The sequence below is a fragment of the Ambystoma mexicanum genome, chromosome 9 (assembly GCF_040938575.1).
Source record: "Ambystoma mexicanum isolate Mex_15411 chromosome 9, UKY_AmexF1_1, whole genome shotgun sequence".
NCBI lineage: Eukaryota > Metazoa > Chordata > Amphibia > Caudata > Ambystomatidae > Ambystoma > Ambystoma mexicanum.
In genome coordinates, this window is record NC_090931.1 from 133,959,435 (window position 1) to 133,984,363 (window position 24,929).

Below are 24,929 nucleotides of genomic sequence, written 5' to 3' on the forward strand. Positions count from 1 at the left end.
TCTACAATCATTCCAATAATCGAATATGTATATAGAGTACTTTATGTTTGTTTGTTTTATTATTTGTAATGAGCACAAGACCCGGGGGTATCAGGGCGCAGCAGTTACAAGAATATGCAAAGCTTAGTTACAGTGTTACAGAGAAAGAAATACAGTTACATGGAATAGAATACAGTTACATGGAGTGAAATAAAGTTCATACATAGATCTATGACGACTAGAGGAGCAAAGGGTTACAAATATGACACACGATACACAATATATAAATACAAAATGCTTTACAAAATGGAGCCTCTTTAGATGCTGATTATCTCACACTACACAACTCTTGATTTAATAAACTTCAGAAGAAACAGGCGAAGGAGATTTGCGATTCTCAAATAACTCTACAGTGCAGGCATTGACCCACTGATCCTTCTTAGATTGTGCTTTAAATAAGTCGATTTTTAAAAGGACAAAAGCAAATTGTGATAGAAAAACGCAGAACACGGCATTGCTCCTACAGCACGCTTGACTACCCGGCCCAGCACGCAGAGCCTGTTAGTGCCGTAACCTTTCACCTCTGAATGGACTAAGGAACAAATTGGATATGAGGTATGTGCGTAAGAAAAAGCTCACGTGTACGTTAATTGCGCCACGTGCTGCTAGGAGATCAGATGCGTGCATGTTGCTGCCTCATTAAGGCATTGCTGTGTACCCTGGTAACCGGGCAAAGCGCGCTCTCTGCAGTCATGAAAGGAAAGAGGGAATTACAAAAAAGCGGGAAAGCAGGTCACGAGCCAGGACCGCATATAATACCCCCTCTGCACCCGCCACGCCCCTGCTGTTCCTCGCCGGTTAATGAAAAGATCTGGGCTTTCCGGCGCCAGAGTGGGATTAACCCAGCTGCCGCCCCCTCCCCCCTATGCTGCCGTCCCTCCCCATACACACACAATGTAAAACAAAAAACATCAGGTCACGTGCAATTTAAGACGCGCCGAAAAAAAGCTCTGATAATGCAGTCTGGAATGAAGGGCAAATCCGGGTTCTTTAAATCAATATTCCTTTCAAATGGAAGCCCAACCAAAGCAGGTGATGTAAAATGGATGATATGTCGAACCTTCCTGGCGTTAACGGCATTGCTCACTGACAATATGGGCCTCATTACGAGTTGCCCGGTAAAAGCAGGTTAATTATGGCATGCCGGAATGAGCAGGTCCGTGCTCGTCCAAACCCGCTAACAGCGGGTGATTAGGAGTGCGCGAGCACGTGCGTTCCCCCATGCCGGCAGTGGCAATACCACCATGCCGGTAAAGGGCCACCAACCCCCCTATACCGGCATTGCGGGGTCTGCCCATAGCATTACCACCTCATAACAACCCCTAAATACCGGCACGGTAATACCGGCACGCAGGGGCATTGCTAGGGGGGGCTCAGGGGGCTACAGCCCCTGATCTTTTGGTTGTAGCCCCGGATAGAATCTCAGGAGCTACAGCCAAAAGACTAGCTAGACCCCAGTCCCAACAATTCCGACATCAGCTTAGCCCCGGGTCTTTTCCAGACCTAGCAACTCCCCTGCCGGCACAGTATTACCGTGTTCACAAAAAACGGACCCGGAAATTACGTCATCGCGCAGGAACGGGAAATGGGCCGGCGGCCATCTTTAAAAACACAATCCATTGCCATCCTCCACAACCACCAGTTCTTACGTGTTGTTCTGTGGCAGACTAGAAGCAGGATGTCCAAGGCTACCAAGAAGGCAACCCAAAGGAAGAGAAAACAGCGTTTTTCAGACGCTGAACTAAGCATGCTTGCTGACACCCTGGCCCAGCACGCGGACACGATTAGGAGTACTGACATGAAGCATGCGGCCCAAACCAAAAAAAAGAAGTCTGGCAGGAGGTCGCACAGAGGGTGTCGTCAGTGGGAACCACCCCAAGGAGTGTGCGTGACTGTAGGAAGTGTTGGGATGACCTCCGCCTCAGGGTGAGGAAGATCCAGGTGGAGAACAGGAGGGCCGCAATGGTGACAGGCGGGGGCCCACACTCCCCAGTGAAGTTGGCGGCATGGGAGGAGACCACAAAAACCTTCACTGACCCTGAATCCATCAAGGGAATTGGAGACCAGGAGGCGGGAACCGCATCAACCACAGAAGAAGGTGAGTGACCCATCACATCCATGTAGGCCAAACCAAGTGAGACTAGGCAAGACAATGCATGTCCCAGGCCCACATCAACATATCCAATCAAGAATGTGTGGCACACCCTGCAACACACGCATGCTGAGTGCCAATCCCAATGCCAACACAAGTGCAACATGACCCAACCGTGCCCATGGAACTCACCACACAGACACCATACCAATGCCATGCCACCAGCCATGCATTCATTGCCCACAAGCCCCCTCAGAACACCAAATGCCACAGCCCAGAAATAATTTGATGCATGGTATGAACATATCGCAGCGCAATACATCATAGCTGCCATGTGACACCATCACTGATGACCTGCATCTCTTCTATTCCCCAGGCACCGATGAGGAAGATGGAATGCAGGACAGGGGACCAGGGCCACCGCCACCCCCCATCCAAGTAACTGCCCAGAGCAACAGGCAGTGTGCCACACCGGGCAGTAACCCTGCAGGAGACACCTGCAGCCAGAGTACAGCAGCAGCCACCCACAACAGTGGGAGGCATTTCCATTCCCGCTCCGCCAGCCACCGCGGACGTTGTGGATACAGAAGTGGACAATGAGGATGACATCATGTCCGGCACACCCACCCCAAGCCCCATTACCAGCCTACCCCACCCTACAGAGGCCGAGTGCATGGACAATCCCTGCCTCCACGACTCTGACATTGGAGACTCAGACATAGCCCTCTTTGAGGAGGACTGTGCCCTGGACGTGGGCCCCACGCAGGGGTCATCCTCCACCCTGCCTACCACCACTCTGCCTACCACCACCCTGCCATCCACCACCCTGCCATCCTCCACCCCGCCCGCCAGTACTCCTGCAGCCAACAACTCCATCGAGGCTCGCCTGTCAAGGGTTAAGGCCCGACAGGAGTCGATGCTCGAACTCATGCGGCAACAAATATCCAACGGGAATGACTCCATGAGGGCCATTGCCACAGCCATTGCAGCCAACACTGCTGCTGTTGAGGCATCGACACGTGCCATGAGGGAGTGTATGGGGGCACTTACACAGGCCTTGCTTGCGTATCTACCTCAAACGCAGTGCCCACACCCTGGGGCAGGCATGGGACTGATCATGGACACCTCCACTGCCACAACCCCTTCTACCTCGGCCCAATCGAGCCCCGTGCGGTTGATGCAGAGGAGTGCACGGCGCTTGACCATGGCACCCCCGGATCCAAAAATTGCAAAGAAATAGAGTGGGCAGACAATGACATTTTGAAAATGTACGTTGGTGAAGGGACCAGCGTTTGTCGGACATATGGGGACATTTGGGGTTTGTAGTGTGGGTGAGGTAGTTCATTGGGCGTTTTGAGGGGATTTTGTTCACATTATCACATGTCTTGAAAATACACCCGTTGTGTGCAAGAAAATCATTGGCTGGACTGTAACGCTCACCTGGCTCCCACGGAGGCGCTGGTCTGGTCTGGGTTGCTGTGGCCTCTTCAAGTGTGATGCGCAGAATTCGGACCACCGATTGAACAGGACCCCCAAATCTTGCTTGTCTGGCCCGTAGAAATATCCTTCTGCAGATGAGAAAGGGGATTAACTGTCTGCTGAATAATGTGCTTGCTCCCCCCTTCCTCCTTTGTTCTCCTCTGACTTCTTCCAAAACCCCCGGTTTAAGCTCACCTTATGGTTTGGAAGGATGAACTCTCCATCCTGCTTCTGGTGCAGGGGCGCGCGTTCGTCCAGTTACTTCACTGGTTTTCAGAATGGCGCTGGCAAATCCACTTGACTTTACTGAGCGATACGCCGTAAGTATGAAGAGGCAAAAGTTCAAGTGTGAGCCTCCTTTTATGTTGTCTTTTTCTGTCCTTTATTTCAGGTGCAGAACAAAGTTGATGCGTTGAGGGGTTAAATTGCCGGGGTAAAATCAGGTGAGTCAGTGATGAGGGCGACCCCTCTAAATGTCTTTATAATTCCCCAGTAATGTATTTTGTCCTTTCCCCATAGGGGACGGGGTGCGGTACCTGCCAGAGATGAGGCGCTGACCCGAGATGTGGAATGGCTCACCAAGAATAGCCGGTAAGTAATATGGCTGAAAATCCGACTTTCCTCTTGTGTTCCCTTGCTCACCTTTTGTCTCTTCTTCTCTCCCTTAGGTGCGGTGCAGAGATGTGGCGACCGGCACTGAGAGCCGCGATGGAGCCGGGCGGCGGCTCGGGAACAGGTGAGTGAAGCGCAGCGCTGCAGCGAGCAACGCTGTGCTTTTAAATGGAAGTCTTCCTTCAGGAATGCTGGCGTGAAGATTCCGGATGCAGGTAAGAAGGTTGAAATAGTTCTTGGTTTTCACCTTTCTCTTCTCTTATTCCCTTACAGGTGTTCCAGGTTCGAGGCGGGCGTGGCTGGAGTCCAGGTGCAGGAGCAGACACGGTGAGCGTTCAGCTGCTGGGATGCAGAACAACGCGAAGCACGTGTGGCTGTCCGGGTGTGGCTTAAATAGCATTGGAAGAAGTTCCAGGTGAGTATTCTTCCACAGCCCCACCCAAGTAACAAAATAGTTCCTTCAGAAACATAGTCCCTCCTAAGCCTCATTTGGCTTGGTTCTTCATGCAGCATGGTCTGCATCAGGTGAGTGTGCAGCATGGTCTGCTTCAGGTAAGTGCACCAAACACTTCCCTTTATGAGCCTGGCGCCTATGGCGCCAGGACTGATGTCCAACATGAGCCTGGCGCCAACGGCGCCAGGACAGAGTCCAAAGAGCCCCTATAAAGGGCCGCTGGGCTTTTACCCGGGGGCGTGATGCCTGCTCCCGGGGGTGCTGGGCCTGGCCTGGTGCTCCGGGGGTAGGCATCATGACAGCACTCCCCCCAAGGCCCCTCCCAAGGCCTTTTCCCCAGGAGGTTTCGGTTTGTTCGGGAAATTCCGATGGAACCTTTTTACTAGCCGAGGTGCATGTACGTGGTCGCTGGGTTCCCAAGATCTTTCCTGAGGCCCGTACCCCTTCCAATCAATTAGATAGAAAAGTTTTGATTTTGAGATCTTAGAGTCCAAAATGTTCTTCACCTCGAATTCAGGCTCCCCATCTATCTGGATTGGTTCTGGTGGCTTTATTAATCTGGTTCCTGGTTGCACTGGTTTCAAAAGCGACACATGAAAGACGGGATGAATCCGCATGTTAGCTGGTAGATCTAGCTTGACTGCCACAAGGTTAATCATAGCTTTGATCGAGTAAGGGCCTAAATACCTTGGATTAAAAGTCTGAGGTCCCTTGAGTGATAAGTGTTTGGTAGCCAACCATACTTGATCCCCTATTTGGTATGGAGGCGCCTCCTTGCGATGCAGATCCGCATTCTTTTTGTATTTCTCTTTCGCATGTTGTAAGTGTGCAGTAGCATCCTTGAAGGCTTGAGTAATCGTAGAATGCAAATGGTCGACTGCGGGCATTTCGAGGCTCAAAGGTGAGTCCAGGTCTGAAGTACGAGGGTGATGCCATGTAGGGTATAAAAGGGGCTCTGACCAGTTCCAGAGTGTATCGAGTTATTGTATGCATATTCAGTCACCCATAAAATGTCCTTCCAATTACCCTCCGATTGGTGCAACATACATCGTAGATATTGTTCAAGGGTCTCGTTCGTTCTCTCTGTCTGACCATCGGTCTGTGGGTGGTGACTGGTTGAGAGTCTTACGTCGATTTGTGCCAGTTGACAACACTTTTTCCAAAAACGAGAAATGAACTGGCTTCCCCGATCGGAGATTAGTATGGACGGGAATCCATGCAGACGGATGACATTTTCGAGGAATTCCTTGGCAAGAACAAAAGCTGAAGGTAATCCTTTCAACGGAATAAAATGGGCCATCTTGGAAAATAAATCTACCACAACCAGAATAGTATTGTATCCATTACAAGAGGGCAGGTCCGTGATAAAATCTAGTGACAAGGTGTGCCAAGGTGCTGGTGGAATGTCTAAGGGTTGAAGAAGACCGGCGGATTTTATTTTTTGACCTTTGTTTTGGGCGCAAACTCCACAGGACATCACGGAAGATTTAATATCCTTTCGCCAGGACGGCCACCAGAATTGTTGTTTAATTTTTTCCTCTGTTTTGGCAATGCCAGGATGTCCTTCCATCAGAGTATCGTGATGACGGGAAATAACCAGTTCTTGCAATTCCTTTTCTGGCAAAAATAAACGTCCTTGGAAGTAAGGTATGCCATTGTTGATTGAAAAGGCAGACCCCCTTTTGATCCAATCCTGCAAGGCTGAAGAGTCCAGGAATAGTTTTACCCGTGCTTGAATGTCTTCAAGGGTTTGTAAAGTGGTTATCCCCAAGATTCTTTGTTCGGGAATTATCGGCACAGGTTCTGAGTTTGTGTCCATTTCTCCCATTCCAATTCGACATAGCGCGTCCGCTTTGCCATTCTTACAGCCAGGACGGTAGGTGATTACAAAATCAAACACAGCAAAGAATAAAGCCCATCGGAGCTGTCGTGAAGACTGAGCCTTGGCAGTTTTTAAATATTGTAAATTTCGGTGATCAGTGACCACGGTGATGGTATGCCTGGCGCCAAGAAGATAATGCCGCCAAGCCTTAAAGGTGGACTTAATGGCTAATAATTCCTTATCGGTGATTGCATAATTTATCTACGGCGGCGAGAAGTTTCTGGACCAAAATGCTACGGGGTGCAGTTGGTTGGTTATGGCTAAGCTGGATGCATCGGTTTCGACTATATATGGGAGATCAGGACGCAGATGTTTCAAAATAGGTGCGGACGTAAATTTAGCTTTTAATTCCTGAAAGGCCTGTTCAGCTTCCTCGGTCCATTCAAAACGTTTATTCTTCCGCAAGAGTGCAGTGATGGGTTGCACCACCCATGAAAATTCTGGGATTAACCTGCGATAAAAATTGGCAAAACCAAGCATGCTTTGGACACCTTTCATCGAACTAGGTGATGGCCATTTGAGGATGGCATCCACTTTCCGTGACCCCTTTAGGTGTCAGGATGAAACCAAGAAATTCAACCTCAGTGGTATGGAAAACGCATTTTTCCAGCTTTGCAAACAGTTTGTGCTGGCGCTATTTCTCAAGGACTGCCCTGACATGTTTTCTGTGATCAGATTCCGAAGAGGAGTACACCAGAATGTCATCGATATACACGACAACACAGACGTCTATGAGTTCCCGAAGGACATCGTTCATGAAGAATTGGAAGGCAGCAGGCGCGTTGCACAACCCGAAAGGCATCACCTGCTATTCGAATAGCCCATATTTTGTACGGTAGGCCGTTTTCCATTCGTCGCCTTCTTTAACTCGTACCAGATGATAAGCCCTCTGGAGATCTAACTTGGTGTATATGCAAGCGTCCTTCACCAGATCAAGGAGTTCAGGGATCAAAGCCAGAGGGTAACGATTTTTAACAGTTATCTGGTTCAATGCGCGGTAATCGATACAAGTGCTAAGGTCGCCTTCTTTTTTTGGCACGAAGAACAAAGCCGAGGATGCCGGAGACTTTGACGGGCGAATGAAACCATTGGCTAGGTATTGATCTAAATATTGTCTCAAATGCAGATTTTCTGGCTCAGTAAGGGCATAAATTCTGCTACAAGGGGGTTGTGCACCGGGCACCAGATTGATTTGGCAATCGTACGATCTGTGAGGAGGTAACGTGTTGGCCTCTTCCTTTTGGAAGACGTCCTGGAAGTCTTGGTATTCCGGAGGTAGTTACATGGAGACAGAGGTTACTGATGCTAGTCTGACCTTCAGATTTTCTGGGTAGCAGGTTCGTGCACACTCTGGAAAGGTTATTCTCTTCGCTCACCAATCAATTCGAGGATTATGTGTCTCTAACCAAGGGATTCCGAGTATAACCTGAAACTGTTGAGCCTTGATTACATCAAACACAACTGCCTCCCGATGGCCGTCCGGACCTACAAGTGTTACCTCAGCTGTGGAATGTGTTACCGGTCCCGAGGCAATTTCGGTTCCATCGACTGTGGTGATGACATCTTTGCTGGTTTTAGGACGCAGGGGGAGGTTATTCCTGGAGACCAATTCACGATCCACGTAGTTTCCTATAGCCCCACTATCAATGTATGCCTTTATTGCATGCAACCGCTTAGGCTGTTCCGGATCTACGAGGACCATTGGCACAGTGAAATGCGAGGTCTGAGAGTTCGTTTTCAAGCTTGGCAAGCAGACCCCTACGCTTGTCGGGCGGGGTCGTTTCCCGATACAGAGGTTTCATGGATTTTTTCAGCGGCTCCTACCACCTTCCTGGGTGGCCTTGTCGGACAATCTCATAGAAAGTGTCCAAAGGATCCACAATAAAGACATAAGTGCATCTGCCGTCTTCTTTCACGTTCCTTTTGCGTTAAAGGTCCTTTAACTCCTCCGATTTGCATTGGCTCTGAGGCTTCAGCCCCATTGAGGTTAGCGTGGGTCTTGACTAACACCCGGGTCTCAAACTTGGACCGATCTGCTTTTCTGTTTTGCAGTCTGTGATCCAATTGGATCACTAAGTCTATATATTCAGAGCACTCTTGGGGCGGATTTACAACTTGGGCGAGGGCATCTTTAAGTTCTCCGCGTAGACCTCGATAAAATAACGTGATTCTTTTATCCTCTGGCCACCCAGTTTCCACAATTAGTCTATTAAAGGTTGCAATGTAGGAAAGGAGGTCTTGATTGCCCTGTCGCAGAGATAGAAGTTTGTCATCTAGAGCCTGCCCCTGGGAGTGACGAGCAAATAATCTTTCCATGCTTGCTTGAAATCTTTGAAAATCACGAAGAATCGGGTCATCTTGAGTTATCAGTGGAACTGACCAATCGGCAGCACTGCCGCTGAGATATGACAATACAAAGGCTATCTTGGTCTGGTCATTAGGGAAGGCCCGAGGTCTGCACAGGAAATGCAAACGACACTGATTAATGAATACGGCAAATCGTTTGGGGTCCCCAGCAAAGCGTTTGGGTGGGGCTAGCGGCATGTTTCCAGGTAGATTAATCTGCACCGGGTTACTGGAAAGCACAGGAGTGGGGTTCCCTCCGGAACCGGGTAAAGGAGTTTGTCCAGCTTGACCTTGCAAAAGCTGTCTAGCCAGGTCACCAGCTATTTCCTTTGTTACAATCACTTCCCTCCTGAGAGCATTAGTCTCTTGACGAGCGGCGTGTACTTCGGCCCGTAATTCCCCCAGTAGTTGGGCCAACTGGTCAGTCTCGGAAGTTTCCATAGCGCCTGGGTGGGAATTTGTAGGAAGGCTTCGCGTTCTGTAACGCTCACCTGGCTCCCACGGAGGCGCTGGTCTGGTCTGGGTTGCTGTGGCCTCTTCAAGCGTGATGCACAGAATTCGGACCACCGATTGAACAGGACCCCAAATCTTGCTTGTCTGGCGCGTAGGAATATCCTTCTGCAGATGAGAAAGGGGATTAACTGTCTGCTGAATAATGTGCTTGCTCCCCCCTTTCCCCCCTTCGTTCTCCTCTGACTTCCTCCAAAACCCCCGGTTTAAGCTCACCTTATGGTTTGGAGGATGAACTCTCCATCCTGCTTCTGGTGCAGGGGCGCGCGTTCGTCCAGTTACTTCACTGGTTTTCAGAATGGCGCTGGCAAATCCACTTGACTTTACTGAGTGGTACGCCGTAAGTATGAAGATGCAAAAGTTCAAGTGTGAGCATCCTTTTATGTTGTCTTTTTCTGTCCTTTATTTCAGGTGCAGAACAAAGGCGATGCGTTGAGGGGTTAAATTGCCGGGGTAAAATCAGGTGAGTCAGTGATGAGGGCGACCCCTCTAAATGTCTTTATAATTCCTCAGTAATGTCTTTTGCCCTTTCCCCATAGGGGCCGGGGTGCGGTACCTGCCAGAGATGAGGCGCTGACCCGAGATGTGGAATGGCTCACCAAGAATAGCCGGTAAGTTATATGGCTGAAAATCCGACTTTCCTCTTGTGTTCCCTTGCTCACCTTTTGTCTCTTCTTCTCTCCCTTAGGTGTGGTGCAGAGATGTGGCGACCGGCACTGAGAGCCGCGATGGAGCCGGCTGGCGTCTCGGGAACAGGTGAGTGAAGCGCGGCGCTGCAGCGAGCAACGCGGTGCTTTAAAATGGAAGTCTTCCTTCAGGAATGCTGGTGTGAAGATTCCGGATGCAGGTAAGAAGGTTGAAATAGTTCTTGGTTTTCACCTTTCTCTTCTCTTATTCCCTTACAGGTGTTCCAGGTTCGAGGCGGGCGTGGCTGGAGTCCTGGTGCAGGAACAGACACGGTGAGCGTTCAGCTGCTGGAATGCAGAACAACGCGAAGCACGTGTGGCTGTCCGGGTGTGGCTTAAATAGCCTTGGAAAAAGTTCCAGGTGAGTATTCTTCCACAGCCACACCCAAGTAACAAAATAGTTCCTTCAGAAAAAAAGTCCCTCATAAGCCTCATTTGGCTTGGTTCTTCATGCAGCATGGTCTGCATCAGGTGAGTGTGCAGCATGGTCTGCTTCAGGTAAGTGCACCAAACACTTCCCTTTATGAGCCTGGCGCCTATGGCGCCAGGACTGATGTCCAACATGAGCCTGGCGCCAACGGCGCCAGGACAGAGTCCAAAGAGCCCCTATAAAGGGCCACTGGGCTTTTACCCGGGGGCGTGATGCCTGCTCCCAGGGGTGCTGGGCCTGGCCTGGTGCTCCGGGGGTAGGCGTCATGACATGGACATACTTATTTTTGTGCATGTACATTTAATCTGTGATGGTGTGCAGTGGGGCAATTCTAACAAAACAAGTGTGCATGTCCACATGCAGACAGTGTGTCACAGGCACATTACATTTATAGTCCTTGCGTTTCAAAAGTATTCGTCAATTAGTGCTTGGCGTATTGCATGGCCATCCTGTGCATCACGTACTGGCAGAGGGGCTCCTTCGTCTCCGTCTCCATCCCCTTCATCCTCACCCGGCCCATGCACGTCAATGTCAGGTGGCAGTGGTACATTCCTTCGGACGCACATGTTGTGCAGCATGACACAGGCCATGGTGATCTTCGCCAACTACTCAGGCCTATATAGGAGTGCCCCACCAGACCTGCTTAGGCAGCGGAACCACGCCTTCAACAAGCCAAAGGTCTGCTCAATCACAACACGGGTACGAGTGTGCACACGATTGTACTCCTCTTCATGGCTGTTCTGCGGGTTCCGCACAGGGGTAAGTAGCCACGGCCTCAAGGGATATCCTCCATCACCTGCAAGCAGATACAAATAGGTGTGTGTCACTCTGAACTGACACCTTCAGGGAGCACGGTCATGGCAGCAGCTATTTGTTGTGGGCATGCACATGTCCCTGTACGTGTACAAAATAGTCACCTAGATGCAATGTATACTGTAATGAGGTGTGGTACACTGGATGGGGTTCAATAGATGATGCAGGGTGTAATCATGCATGCTCTGGCAGATGTGCTGTGGTAGTGCGAAAATGTTTGGCCTCCAAATCATGCTGCATATTCTTTACTATGCATGGTCACACTAGCCGCATTGCCACTGTTGCCATCCTATTCAGTCATGCATTGCTTGCCATCAGCATGGTGCTCTGGTTGTGCTTCTTACTTGTTGTCATCCATATGCAATATTTGTGATATGTGGCCCAGTAATGTGTTATGCTCCGTTTGGCTGGTTCAGGTGAGGAGTGTTTAGCTCTGCATGCATTCTACACTCACTGGCTAGTGCCACCCAGGTGCACTATTCCCCCCCCCTTTCCCACCCAGGTGCACTATTCCCCCCCTTTACCACCCGGGTGCAGTAGCCCCCGCCCTTCTGCATCCGCACACATCAGTGCCCCACAGCATGGCCATGGCCCTGTTGTGCAACTCACCGAGCAGCCAGGCATGTGGTCCAGCATGTCGCTCCATGTGACGGGGTAGCGTGGAGGTGCGCAGTACCATGGCATCATGTGTGGATCCAGGAAATCGGGCGCAGCAATGTGTAATGATCTTGCTGGAGTGACATACCATTTGCACATTGAGGGAGTGGTATTGCTTGCGATTGCGGTAGATCGCCTCTATGGCATGGGGGACTACCAATTCCACATAGGTGCAGTCGATGGCACCAACACAATTAGGCATGCCTGCCAGTGCATGGAAGCCTACTTTGGTTTCGGCTATCTCCTGGGCAGTCCGTGGTAGGGATATATGGGTGCTTGTGTGCTTCAAGAGGGCATCCAGCACTTGGTTCAGCATGCGTGAGAATAGTGGTTGTGAAATGCCATGCAGCTGGCCCACTGTGTGTTGGTAGGTGCTGGTGGCCAGGAAGTGTAGCACAGAAACCACCTCTAATAGTGGGGAGATGGCAGTGCGTATTTCTATGTGTCTGGCAATGTCATTCTGTATCATGTCCACTATGGTGGTGATGGTGTCACGGTCCAACCGGTACAGGGTGTGGATCTGCTCAGGGGTTAGGTTGAATGGGCTGGGTCTGGTGCGAGGGATTGGTGGCTGCCTATGAGGCACTGGTAGCTGCGCTGGTGGTAATTGCTGGGCCTGCCTCACCCTCCTTCTCCTCCTGCGTCTCCTCTGTGCTGCCTGTTCTTGATGCTGTAGTTGTTGCTGTTGTTGCTGTTGTTGCTGTAGTTGTAGCAGTATAGGCATGTCCTCCAGCGCCATGATTGCAACTGCTAGTGGTAGCATTTTGGTGTAGGAAGGGGTGTGGTGTGTAGGTGTGCTCCTTTTGTACTGGGCCACTCTACATTGTCTACACCTGTGGGGGGGGTTGTGGTGTGTGGGTGTGCTCAGTTTATACTGGCACAGCCTTCATTGACTCCACCTGTGGGGATTGTGTGCACCTGTGGCAGCTGCCTTGAATCCAGCTTTCTGTTTGTGGGTGGTCCGCGATGCCTGTATGGCCGGCATCGTGCAGCCCGTGATTACCGGCTTCGCGATGCCGGTATTTGCATGTATGCGTGGGTTGGAATTACCCCCTATTACCGGCATGCCGGTATTTGCTCCCTGAAGGGGCGCGTGTACGCGCCCATGCCGCTATTAACGGCACCGTTGTTTAGTGTGCCGCTAATACCAGGTTTGGGGGTTGGAATGGAACGGGACGGTAAACGATGCCGGTAGTACCATAACGGCATCGTTTTTGCCTTACCGGCATACCTCGTAATGAGGCCCTATGTCCAAGCGTCACGTTTGTGTGCAGATGGTTTACCAGATGATTTACCCAAAGCTTGGTAGCTGCAATTGCCCCAAATACTAGTTTGAATAGTGATGTAGTTGTATAGATGGAGGTAGGGGTCACTATTGAAGAATAATGACCGGCCCTGAAGTTACATGGGCCATAAATTGTGGAAGGGTCATTATCCCAAGCATAAATGACCCCTCTAGAGGCCTGTACGGCTATTAGCACATGGTGATAATAGAAATATAGGTTATGCAGTTGTGGTGCTGAAAGAACAAAATGCTAGTTTAATAGCGAGTAAAGTAAATGGACAAAACGTTTCAGCAGATTAAATGTGGTTTTATTGTGTAGTATTTAAATATCAAGGTTGTCCTTAGAAGGTTCGCACTTGAACTGTAAGCTTGTTTAGACTGAAATGGTTTTAACATAAGCATGATTTGAGTATAAATGATAGAAATGCTGTTGGACTGGAAAAAGGTAGCCATAATGTAATTTCATCAGTAAAACTATCTCTTTTTTATATTATTGACAGTAAATTGTTTTGCTCCTGTTCGGGTGGTCAGGAAGGGTCCCCATGATTACAAGCGTCATAAAGATATGACACCCTTGTCGCGCTCTACCCTATTGAGCATGTTGCGTTATGTAGTTCTGTCCTTACTTAGAACTCATAATGAATCAACAATACATTAAATTGTATAGTATTATTTAATATTTTGATTGCTTGTCAGCCGACACGTGTTTCGACAAAAAGTCATCTTCAAGGCTGACATCACGAGACAAAATAATAAATACAGTGTGTCACAGAAAATATCATGTTGGATACACATGTGAACAAAAATTAGGACTCAAAATTATGAAAAAGCACATTGTACAAAAACGATTTACATACCAAAATTGAGTCAGGGTGTTTATGAGGTGCAGAGGCAAATCCAGGAGAGGACAGAAAGAAAAACAATGTCTTTGTTGAAAAGAAGTATAAACTATTATTGTGACACTTGTATGTCATATATCTGGTTAATTAGGCTCATATGGTGAACAAACCAGAAGTGACAGCAAAGACTAGATGTCATTAAATGGCATTAATTTTGTGTGAGTTGGCCATTATGGCTTTTATGATTATATTTGTGGAGAATTTTCTAAAAATAGTGCTGTTTAATAAGCGAAATTAGATGGCAAAATCTTATATTCCTCCTATCCACATGGGCCCATGGTTAGCTGCAATGATAAGTGAACATGCTAAGTACTGCTGCTCCATGCTAAATTGGATCTTAGCATTTCATTAAATGTAGAACTCACCTATCTTCTTTCTATTATGGAATCTGTTTTAAAGATGCAGTGCGGTATCAAAAATCTTTGGTTAAACTGTGACTGTTGCCTGTACCATTAGGTGTCCAATGTCTAATGAAAAATAATAATATACAATCTATGAGATGACTATATAAGAAATATTTTAAGAAATGACGTAATGCTTCTTTATGACTAATGCCCAAACTCGAAGGTAGAATGAACTCACCAATGACAGCAAAAGCATGAGGTCTTGAAGATGTAGTCTGAGCAAACAAGGTTGTGTAGTCTTGGCTTACTGAAACACATGTTTCTGAATTCCCGTGGGGCTCATTGTTTATGCAAAAAACCTAGTAATAAAAAGTGTTCTTAACGACGTGCACATTTTTCTATTAAAATGTTGTCCCTGTGTTAATCACTATCCACTGCTAAAATCACTTACCTAGTTTATTGGGCTGAATCCCCAGATAGTACTTTGATGCTGTTCTGATCGCAAGTGTTAATCGCGTCTTCATATGAACTGCTGTGTTGTGCATACACTTACTCCATTGGAAAAGCGCATGCTCGCCAGTTACGCAGCTCATTCCCACCCCAATTTCTGAGGTGGGCAGAGCGCATTCATAGGTCCTATTCCCACCATCACATTGTTCACATGATTACAAGCTGTTTGTGTTGCGCATGCCACATTGATAACTGGGGGTGGTGGTGAACTGGGCGCGATGTGTCAATTTCGTATGCATCGAGTGTAGTTAATTATGACTGGAATTTGTTACTTTTAGTGTTATTGTTTGTTTAGAATTGATACATATTAGGTTTGCACGCACGTCGAAATATACGATGTTAAAGCCGCAAATGTAAAATGAACATGATCTAAACACGGTGTGCTCTGAAATACATGGAAACTGGGAGAAGTAGAGGGTTTCAATCTGCATGCGGAGGGTGGCCTGCCCCAAAATCCCACGGTAAAAAAAGAATAATATTTATAAAACATACACACAGAGGAACATACAAAAGGAGTTTACATAAATCTGCATGTGATGGGGTTTTGTGCGTTTATTCTGACTTTGCAGTTAACAGTTGCATGATGCATTTTAGGTAGCTGAGAGATTATGGTTTTGCAGGCTTGGGGGGTTGACGGAAGAAGAATGAGTCATCAAGTAGAAGGTCAGCCATCGAGCAGGACATAGGTTTATGACTTAACAGTTCCGTAAGGAATAGATGGAATTTGCTCATTGCATTAAAGTTGCGTAGAGGGGTTTGACCATTTGCTTGGGCCGTCAATAAACATGGGCCCGAGGGCAGGGTATCCGGTGTTCAATTGTTTTCACAAAGTGATACCAGAGGCTTTACGTGTTGAGTAGTGGTCGCATGAATTAGTATGTCTTAAGAGGAGCCAGGAGGCTGGGGCAGATGAGATCGCAATCGGTAGTTCAAAGAGAACCTGTTTGTTCAGCTCTCACTCGTATTTCTAAAATATGCGAACGGACAGTGTGCAATCACACTTAAGGCTAAAAGGCTCTAGGCCAGTTGTCACTAAGTAATGAATTATATTATAGGTGAATGTTTCATTATGCCATGATGTCACGACTTACTACGAACCAATCCCCAGCAAAGGCAGACTTCGAACAAAATCCAAAATTGGCAGCAAACATAGTTGATGACCAATAAGAAAGAATTAATTTGGAAAAGATGGAACCTCTTTGTAAATGTTTTGTCCAATAATGTTTGAGGGGTGGGTGTCAACAAAATATCTGGGAGTGTTTTGACTGTTGCTAATAAGTATGAAATGTATGAATGTATGTAGTCCGTTGAGACTTGAGTTGTTTTAGTCCCACAGTACTAGCAAACTGCTCCCAGGATAATGTAAACATTCACTCCTCCCCAGGTGGTGGACCCAGTTTTGGCTAAAGTAATTAGTAGTCTGCCACAACAAAATTGGTGACCATGAAGGGACCTCAGGTTTTCCGAGGGTCTTCTGTCCACACCACTCGGCTGTGGCACGTCACTGCGGGGACCAGTTTTCAGTGCACAGTGAAAAAGAGAGGCCAGCGGACACCATATTGGTTAAAGGTTCGTCTGCTGCCCAGAGGCGTGGTGCTGTGGTCCAGCTGTGTAGGGCGACTTGACAGAGAACCACATCAAAGCACTTTGGGTTCCACGAGTGTTCTTTTGGAGAAAAAGCAAGGAGGGAAAGTGGGTTGTTATCTTTTTGATTTAAGGGGTTTGTAAGGGTGGAATTGGAATAGAGGGGTTCTGAATTAGTTGAGGTTGCAGGGATTGGAAAAGTGGATGTTTTTGATGGAGTGATTGAACTGTTCTGTGTTGTAAGTCCCTTGTATATCATTTTTACCTAGTTTATTATTTTAGAGGTATGAGGTGGTATCCTAGTTGGTACACCCACCATGGTACCCTTTAGTTTGCTTGTCTGGTTTTTGATATTGATATTAATAGTTTATTTCTATCACGCTCATACACAACTGTTTCAGAGCACAACAAGGCGAGGGGAACAGGGGAGAACAAAACAGCGATCTGACTAGGCCCAGTGACATTGAGAACGCGCAAGTGCATGGGAGAGGGGGAGGGGAAAAGTGCATGGAAGGGGGAGAAGTGGAAAATGCGAAGCAGAGGAGAAACAGAGAAATAATCATAAATAAATAATAAAGGCAGCAAACAGTGGTAATGCAGCCAGCAATTTGCAAGTGTTAGGTTTAAGGAGCCCTCACCTAAGGGGGGGAGCATCATATGTTAACTTCAACCGTACATACCTTCCTGAAGTATACCCATGGCAGTCTGTATGGCAAATCGGCGGTGCAGGCAGAGCCCTCGCCTCGATCTTCTTGGTTAGCCGAAGTGGTGAAGGGGAAACCTCCAGAGTCAGGAAAATACAGTCTTTTAGTAGAGATGGCCATACTAATGAAAGAAGAGAGAATCGAGAGCAACGGAACTTCAGTGGAAAGCATTTCTCCCCTCCTATGCTCGAGAGGTGGGGATATCTCAGAGATAATGGCTGGTGGAGTGGTTTATTTGATAAGATGCTGTCTTTTGTGTATGAGTGAGAAGTAGGATTGAAGTAAAATAGATGAGTGAGGTAATTGTAGTATAAACGAGTATGGTGAGTGACTGTGAAGAACGTCTAAGGGGGTGGTCGGTCAAAAAACCGAAAACAAAATATCGAATCACAAAAATATCGAAACCAAAATCTCGAAAAAAAAAAATCTCTAATTATTTATTTATTTATTTATATGTATTTGTGGGTTCAGGTAAGTATAAAAAAGGGTAAAATTAAAAAAAAAAGAAAAAAGACCCCCCCCCCCATTTCGAAATTCGAAATAAAAACGTATTAAAAAAAAAATTCGAGATTTTTGTTTTCGAGATTTTGGACTCGAGATTTTTTTTTTCGAGATTTTATAATTCGGTTTTTTCACTATAAACCGTCTAAGGGATTGGGTAAGGTTAAAAAGGGAGTTATTTAGGTGAACATTTTTTGTGCAGCGGGTTCGGCTTGGTATCAGGGTCTTGTGAAACTATTTTCTGATAACTTGGGATACAGTATGGAGACTCTGTTGAATCATTTGTGCTAGGTGTTGCCCGGTTATAAGGCGAAAATACTAAAGTATCATTGGCCTGTCAACGGAACATGGGGGAGCACATGGATACTGGAGAACTTGATACCTTCTTGACTACAAAGCATAGAGGCTCAAAATTAGAGAAGTGGCTAAAACTCTGGCAGATGTATGAAAATGGCAGGAATGGCCATAGTGTTAAAATCGTAGAAGAGGGGCTGAAAAAGGAGGGTGTTCCTTCTGGTCCTCCCCCATATTTTGCTATCCTTTATCGCCCGCAGAGGGGTATACAGACTCTTCGTTTGCACCTCCATTTTCCACAGCGGCTATTCCAGAGGCTACGAGACGGACACAGGTAGCGCCTCCGTCAGCTGCGATTCCTAGAAATTGGGATTTTAAAGGAAGTGAAAAGGTGACTCCTTTGATGTTTCAGGGTGCAGAGAGATTACGAACGGAGAGCGGGAAGTGAAACTAGCAGATAGATTAAGGGTGGAGGAACGAGAGAGAGAGTGAGAGTGGCAGCTAGAAGCACAAATAGAAGATCAACACTGTGGGAGAAAGAGATCAGGCCTTTTCCTACTAGGATAGAGGCTAGGCTGCAGGAAGTGACAGAGACACAAGAGCGGGAAAAAATGAAGGAAACGCTGAGGTTAGTGGAGGAAGAGAAAAACGCTGCTATGACGACAAAGAGATGAAGAGGAGGAAAAGGAGGAAAGACAGATAAAGGATGTAGAAGAAGGAATGTGGAGGCATGGGCAGGTTCTTGTGAGACTCAATGCATCACTTATCAGTAAGGCAGTGTCGAGTATGCTTCTGTGCCTGTAGAAGGGTCAGGGGATGTGGTAGCAGGGGTAGACGATGAGGAGGATGATGATGATTGGAATGTTGAGCAATGAGAGGAGGGTGTAGTCACCCTACCTCCCACTTCAGTAGCAGAGATAGGTAATATACGATGGAGTCATAGGACGTGCCCGGGTACTCGCATGGTCATTGCAAGCATTAGAGGTGAGATGGGGAAGTCCCCAGTTAAATCCAGTGTAACTCAGTTTCTGTTAATGCAGAAGGGTCAACGAAGGGCCTAGTATGTACCGTGGTCACACATGGACCGGAATAACCTGACAAAGACACTCCCTTCACTCAATGCAGCAACGGGGAAGTGGATTCATGCATTGAAGAAACATACTGCCGGTGTCAGAATGGACATAGGGGACATGAAAATTCTATTCACAGCTCTGATGAGGGAGTGGTCAGATGAGCTTTGGAAAAAAGTGGGATATATGGGAGTTCAGCTAGACATGAATACCCATGATGGAGCAGCGTTCATCAATTAACCCAAGAACAGGTAATTGGGCTGTGTTCGTGCTGGTAGAGAGATTCCCAGACCACCCCTTTGTTTTTCATCAAATAAAGGACACAGGTTTGGGGGCCCTTTGTGTTATGTATCCGAATATGCCAGATATAAATTTGATATTAGTCAAGACCATGACATTGGAAGATGATCCTGCCGCACACATTCAGTTAATTCAGGAGATGTGGAGAACAGAGACGGGGGAAGGTTGGATCAAAGTGTGGCAATCATTTATCACATGCTAAAGATAGGACTCCTTAAGGAAGCCCTGCATGACGTAGATAAGGTGGTAGGAATGGAGGCCAAGAGTTGGCTGGAGATTCAAGCACATAGTATGCATTTTTGCAAAAGAAGACAATAAAAAGAGAAGAAAAGTGTAGAGCAGGCACAAACAGCAGAGGGTAAACTTGTTCAAATGAAATTGGCGAAAATGTATCTAGAAGGGGCAGTAATTACGAATTCTATGGAGGGACAGCAGGTACAATTGGGACACAGTGAATTGGGTATGACACAGGGGTGGATGGGCGGGTATGTTGCCGGTCCAAGGACAATTAGAGGGTTTCTGAGGGGCAGGGGAGGAATTCCATGAGGCAGCGTGTCATTTGGCAGGTTCGGAGAAATGGGTCCTCAGCTTAATGGGCCGAGGAGAAACAGTTATGGAGGATTCTATGGGATTCAGTGATGGTCATGTGAAAGGTTGAGTCACGTGTCATGAGATTGTTATGAGCGGCTTCAGTACTTTAACATGGGAGCTCAGCAGATGCAGACTCTGTTACTACCATGGATAAGATTGCAGGTAGGTGACTGAAAGTTCTCATTCATGGTCGACACAGGGGCTACAAAATCTTGCATTAAGGAAGGTGAGTTGCCCTTGTCAGGCAAAATGATGGAGACACAAGGATTCTCTGGGGCTATCCTGTTGGTTCCTTATGCTGAATATCTTCATATTAAGGTAGGTACTCAAAATGTATCTGCCGCTTTGTTGTATTGTAAGGACACCCTGGCAAATGTCTTGGGCAGAGATCTCCTCAGTCAACTCATGTGTCGATTGCTTTCATAGTATGCTTGACCCAGGGTTGTATCTGGTAAGGGAAGCAGCAGGTTTTCAGGCCTATTGTAGCGACAGCACGATCAGAGGGGTTCCCGCACATTCAGCATTGTTTCTTTATGGGATGATGGTTTTGTTGAGTTGGGTCCCGGGGGTCAGAAATCAGACGTGACAGGTACTGATTGAGTTTTCATTTTGGCCTGATGTGCTGCAAGAAATAACACCAGGCACCAGTGTTACAATTCTCTTAGAGGCTGCAGTGATCAAGAAGAACAGGGTGGTTCTCTCAGGCATGAATGAGGAAGGCAGAGAATGGCACGCAGTTCTGTGCAACGATCCAACCTGGTCGCTGAGGGAGGTGTCTGGTGATCAATTCTTCAAAGACACTGAACACACAGGAGAGATGGGCTCTGAAATCGGGGTGCCATGCCAGATAGTGATAGAGAAAAGTAAAGTACCACAGACCATGCTCATTGTTAGAAATACATCACCATATAGAAAAGAGGATTTGGGGAAGTGCCAGATCATTTATGGACCAGCAATTCTCATTATGTAGAGCTGATAAAGGGTGTTGGAGCGTTGTGGATAAAATTGAAACCCGGGGTGATATTATCATGGGTTAAGTAGTAACCTATGTCCAGGGAGGCGGATGAAGGGATTTACAAGACCATTATGGTGCTGTTAAAGCAAAGCATCATACAACCTTCTGTGTCCCCATGCAGTACGGCTAACTACCCTGTGAAGAAAGCAAAGAGGTCCAGTTGGAATATTGTCTAGGATTTGCACCCTGTGCGAAACCTGACAGTGTTTTCCAACCTACTCCCCCAGGATCCTCTGTTCAGGTGGCCAGGGAAGGGCCATCACTTTTGGATCCCGACCTTGCGGGTCAACAAGCGAGGGAGGATCACCTGAGTGGAGGGTCATGAAGGATTGGGAGGAGAATACCCGAGGGTGAGACATGATATTCCTCCTCTCCCCATATGCCATCAGAAACCTCTTCCTCAGCCTTCATAGGATATTTCCAATCCCATTCCATCCCCCCCTCCCCATTTCCAACTAATGCTGAGAAGAAGAGGCAACCGAGAGCAGTGAGGATTATCCATAGAAACACCATGAGGAAAGAAAGGGAACCATACTGTAGAAACTCCTCAAGTCAGGCCGGGCCAGGCATTTAATAATGATCACTTACACCTGACTCCACTTGACTCTCTTTTCAGGACTGGAGGACAGGCATGTCCTGTTAATTGGTGTATTGAAGGCCAGGCAAACCCAGTCCTGACCACACATCTGCAGCCTATTGACACAACACAGGTATATGAAAAGAGACTGCTGAGAATGCAGGCAGAGCAGCAGTTTAGAGAACAGAAGGGATGCTGTGTCACTGAGTCCACCAGGGGAGCCCTTCTCAATCCTGGTCCAATTTTTGTCAGAAGCAGAGAGCAAGCTGGGGATACTGTCTGGACAGAGAAGCAAAGGAGCAGAGAGTGGCAAGAGCTGGAGGCTGGAGAAGAATGCTGTGCTGATACACTGGCTCAGTGTCTGTGAGGGGCTGCAGCATGGCGAGGGAGCCGTGTCTCCAAGGAGCCTGAGTGAGGCAGGCTGCATCCTGCTGGCAGCGTTCAGTGGAATGCTCATTCCCTTGGGACCTGTGCCGGCCCCAAATATGTCTGAGGGGCAGTTGGTGAGACCCTGGCTTCAACCCTGTGCATCCTGAAGTGACTGCCTGTCAACACAACGCTACCCTGTGTGTTTCATGAAAGTCAATGAGTGAGGAACTTGGAAGCATGCATGTGACTGCAGCAGAGGGGAAGAAAGGCATAAACTGTAAAGCGGGAAAGAACAAAAGGCAAGTGACAGATTGCAGAGTCATGAAACAGAAAGCAAGTGAAAGGAGTGTAAAGTGATACAAAGCAGAAATGCGAGAGAAAATAATCCTTTTGTGAACTTAAAGTCCACTATTGTCCACAGGAAGAAGGGCATTGTGGGACTTATAGTGAAGAGCCAAGTTAGATAAGAAAGCCAAAGGTGTATGGGACCCGCATATATGAGAAAGTTAAAGGTCGGGACCCATATATAAAAAAGAAATACTGGAAACACCAGCATTGCCTCAGCCAAAAGGAAGCCAGTAGTGTTTCATGGAAAGACAGAAACAAGAAGGGTGCGAATGATCCAAGAGTGAAGTTGGGGCCGCAAGTGAGCACCAGTGAACAAAACAAGTGTGCAAGAGGCACAGAAAGGAGAAGGAAAGGTGTAAGGGTGTGCAAAAGCAAAGAAATGAATGTGCAAGAGGCACAGTGAAGAGAAACGGAACCCAAACGGAAGGTGCCAGGGGCACGGCAAGCTGAGAAAGAAAATAAAAGAAGGTGCAAGTGAGCACAACCAAGTGTACGATAACTGAGGGGTGCAGGAAGCAGCTGGTAAAGGAAATGTTAGAAGAGAAGGAAGTACAGCAAATACAGAGAGGGGACAAAGATCAGAGTGGTTGTGCTTAGGATGAGCCAAGAATCTAGCGTTTTAGAAATTCTCTGATATTACCCCATGAGAAGGTTGTGTGTGAAAGGAGCTGTAAACAAGAGAAAGGCCCATCTTGACAAGTTGAACATTTTGTTTAAAACTGAAGAGGCCTGAGCTTGAGGAAGGGAACCCAGCGAGGCCCACGAGAAACTGTGTTGTTAAATTGAACTTGTGTTTGAAACTGAAGGGGCCTGAGCTTGGGGAAGGGAACCCTGAGAGGCCTAACAATTGTGATACTGAAGGAATTGAAGCTGGGGTAAGTGAACCCAGAGAAGCTGAAAGAGGAACTGTGTTATATTTCTATTGTACTGTTGAACTTGGACAAGTTGAAGCTTGGGGAAGGGAATCCCAAGGAACCAAAGACATTGAAAGTATTTGAGAATACTGCAAGGGACCTGTGGAGAAGGTCTTACGAACAGCCCCTTTTGATTGAACTCATTTTTGTGACATTGACCAAACTACACTTGGTGAAAAAATCAACTGAAACCAACCTTGGTTTCCTATTTTCTGTTGAACCACTATTTCTCCTTTTTGAAGACTTCCTAACACATTTCTGTAAAGAGTGAGGACAAGCATATGTTTAGACACAGACAAATTATTGTTTTGGACTTTCAGACATTGACGGCCCTTAGAAACATCAGTTAAGGGATCCATCCCTTTAGAGTTAGGGCCAGTTAGGCATTACACCAACCCAGGAACCTTAGTAAATAAAGGTTTTGAAACTAACATCTTTGAGTCTGCATCTCTCTTGATACCATGCCTGTCGAACAAACCCCTCAATAATATTTTTGAGGTGGAATTTCCGATGGTCCCGAATCCTGCCACCATTCTCTGTAACATCCCTATTGGGGCGACCCCCTTCACGGCGATTGTTTTAAAAAATGCATTTTTGTCTGTTCCCGTACACCCTGATTCTCAGGACCTCACTGTGTTTACGTATCATGGTCAAAGATTCGAGCACACAAGGTTGCCCCAGGGGTACTGTGAATCTCTTTGTGTCTTTAACAGGGTAGGTCAGATGTATATGAGGAATTTACATGTGTCGAGTACCGTAATTCAGTATGTGGACGATTTATTAGTCAGTAGCAATTCAGAGGAGCAGTGTGGAGGATACACAAAACGCTCCTCATCCAGCTCACAGGGAAGGGGTGCAAAGTGGACAAAGAAAAATGACAATGCTGCTATACAGAGCTAGTATATTCTGGGCAAGCAGTAAGCAGAGCAAGCCCCAGCCCCAAGACCCTTTGCTGCCATGGACTAGCTGGTGCTGATTTTGTAGCTGCTTCTCTTCTCGTGCAGCGGATCCCCTTTGCCACTCCCTGGACATGCCAACGTCTGTCCACTATCAGAAACTTTGCAACCTCACCTCTCTTAATATCAGGTCACAAATTCACAGAAGAGCATGAATGGTAATCTGTGGAAAATGGTATTGGAACAGTAGGAATCAGCCAGTTTGCACAGGAAGCTCTAGGAGATGTGGTCTACTGTGGTCTTCCCGAAGTTGCATCAAAAGTGAATAAACAGGATGAATTTGGCTCTTTGGAGAGTGTGAAAGCTGCAAGTGAGCTCTACTCACCCCTTACTGGTGAAGCTACAGAAATCAACAAAGCTCTTGAAGAAAATCCAGGACTGGTCAACAAATCCTGTTATGAAGAAGCTTGGTTGATCAAAATGACTGTGGAGAAACCTTCTGAACTTGATGACCTGCTAAGTGAAGATGCATATGACAAATACCTAAAATCTATTGAGGACTAATGTATGGCGTGGACATTTTAAACTAAAACCTCATAAGCCCTTAGTCTTCTGTAATGTGTCTGCGGTTAGTGTTGTGCATTCATGAAGCTGCACATCACAAAAGTACTATATAAAGACAAATGAAAATTCATTTGTTTCTGATTTGCTAAAAAAGGACCATAGCT

General features: G+C 47.1%; 1 protein-coding gene across 1 annotated transcript; it reads left to right on the forward strand.

The window, feature by feature from the left end:
* Positions 1 to 2,001: 2,001 nt before the first annotated feature.
* On the forward strand, positions 2,002 to 24,765 carry LOC138487278 (glycine cleavage system H protein, mitochondrial-like). The gene is made up of 2 exons (XM_069613896.1): positions 2,002 to 2,137; positions 24,452 to 24,765. Exons 1-2 carry the CDS (start codon positions 2,002 to 2,004, stop codon positions 24,763 to 24,765), a joined length of 450 nt encoding a protein of 149 aa, XP_069469997.1.
* Positions 24,766 to 24,929: the final 164 nt, after the last annotated feature.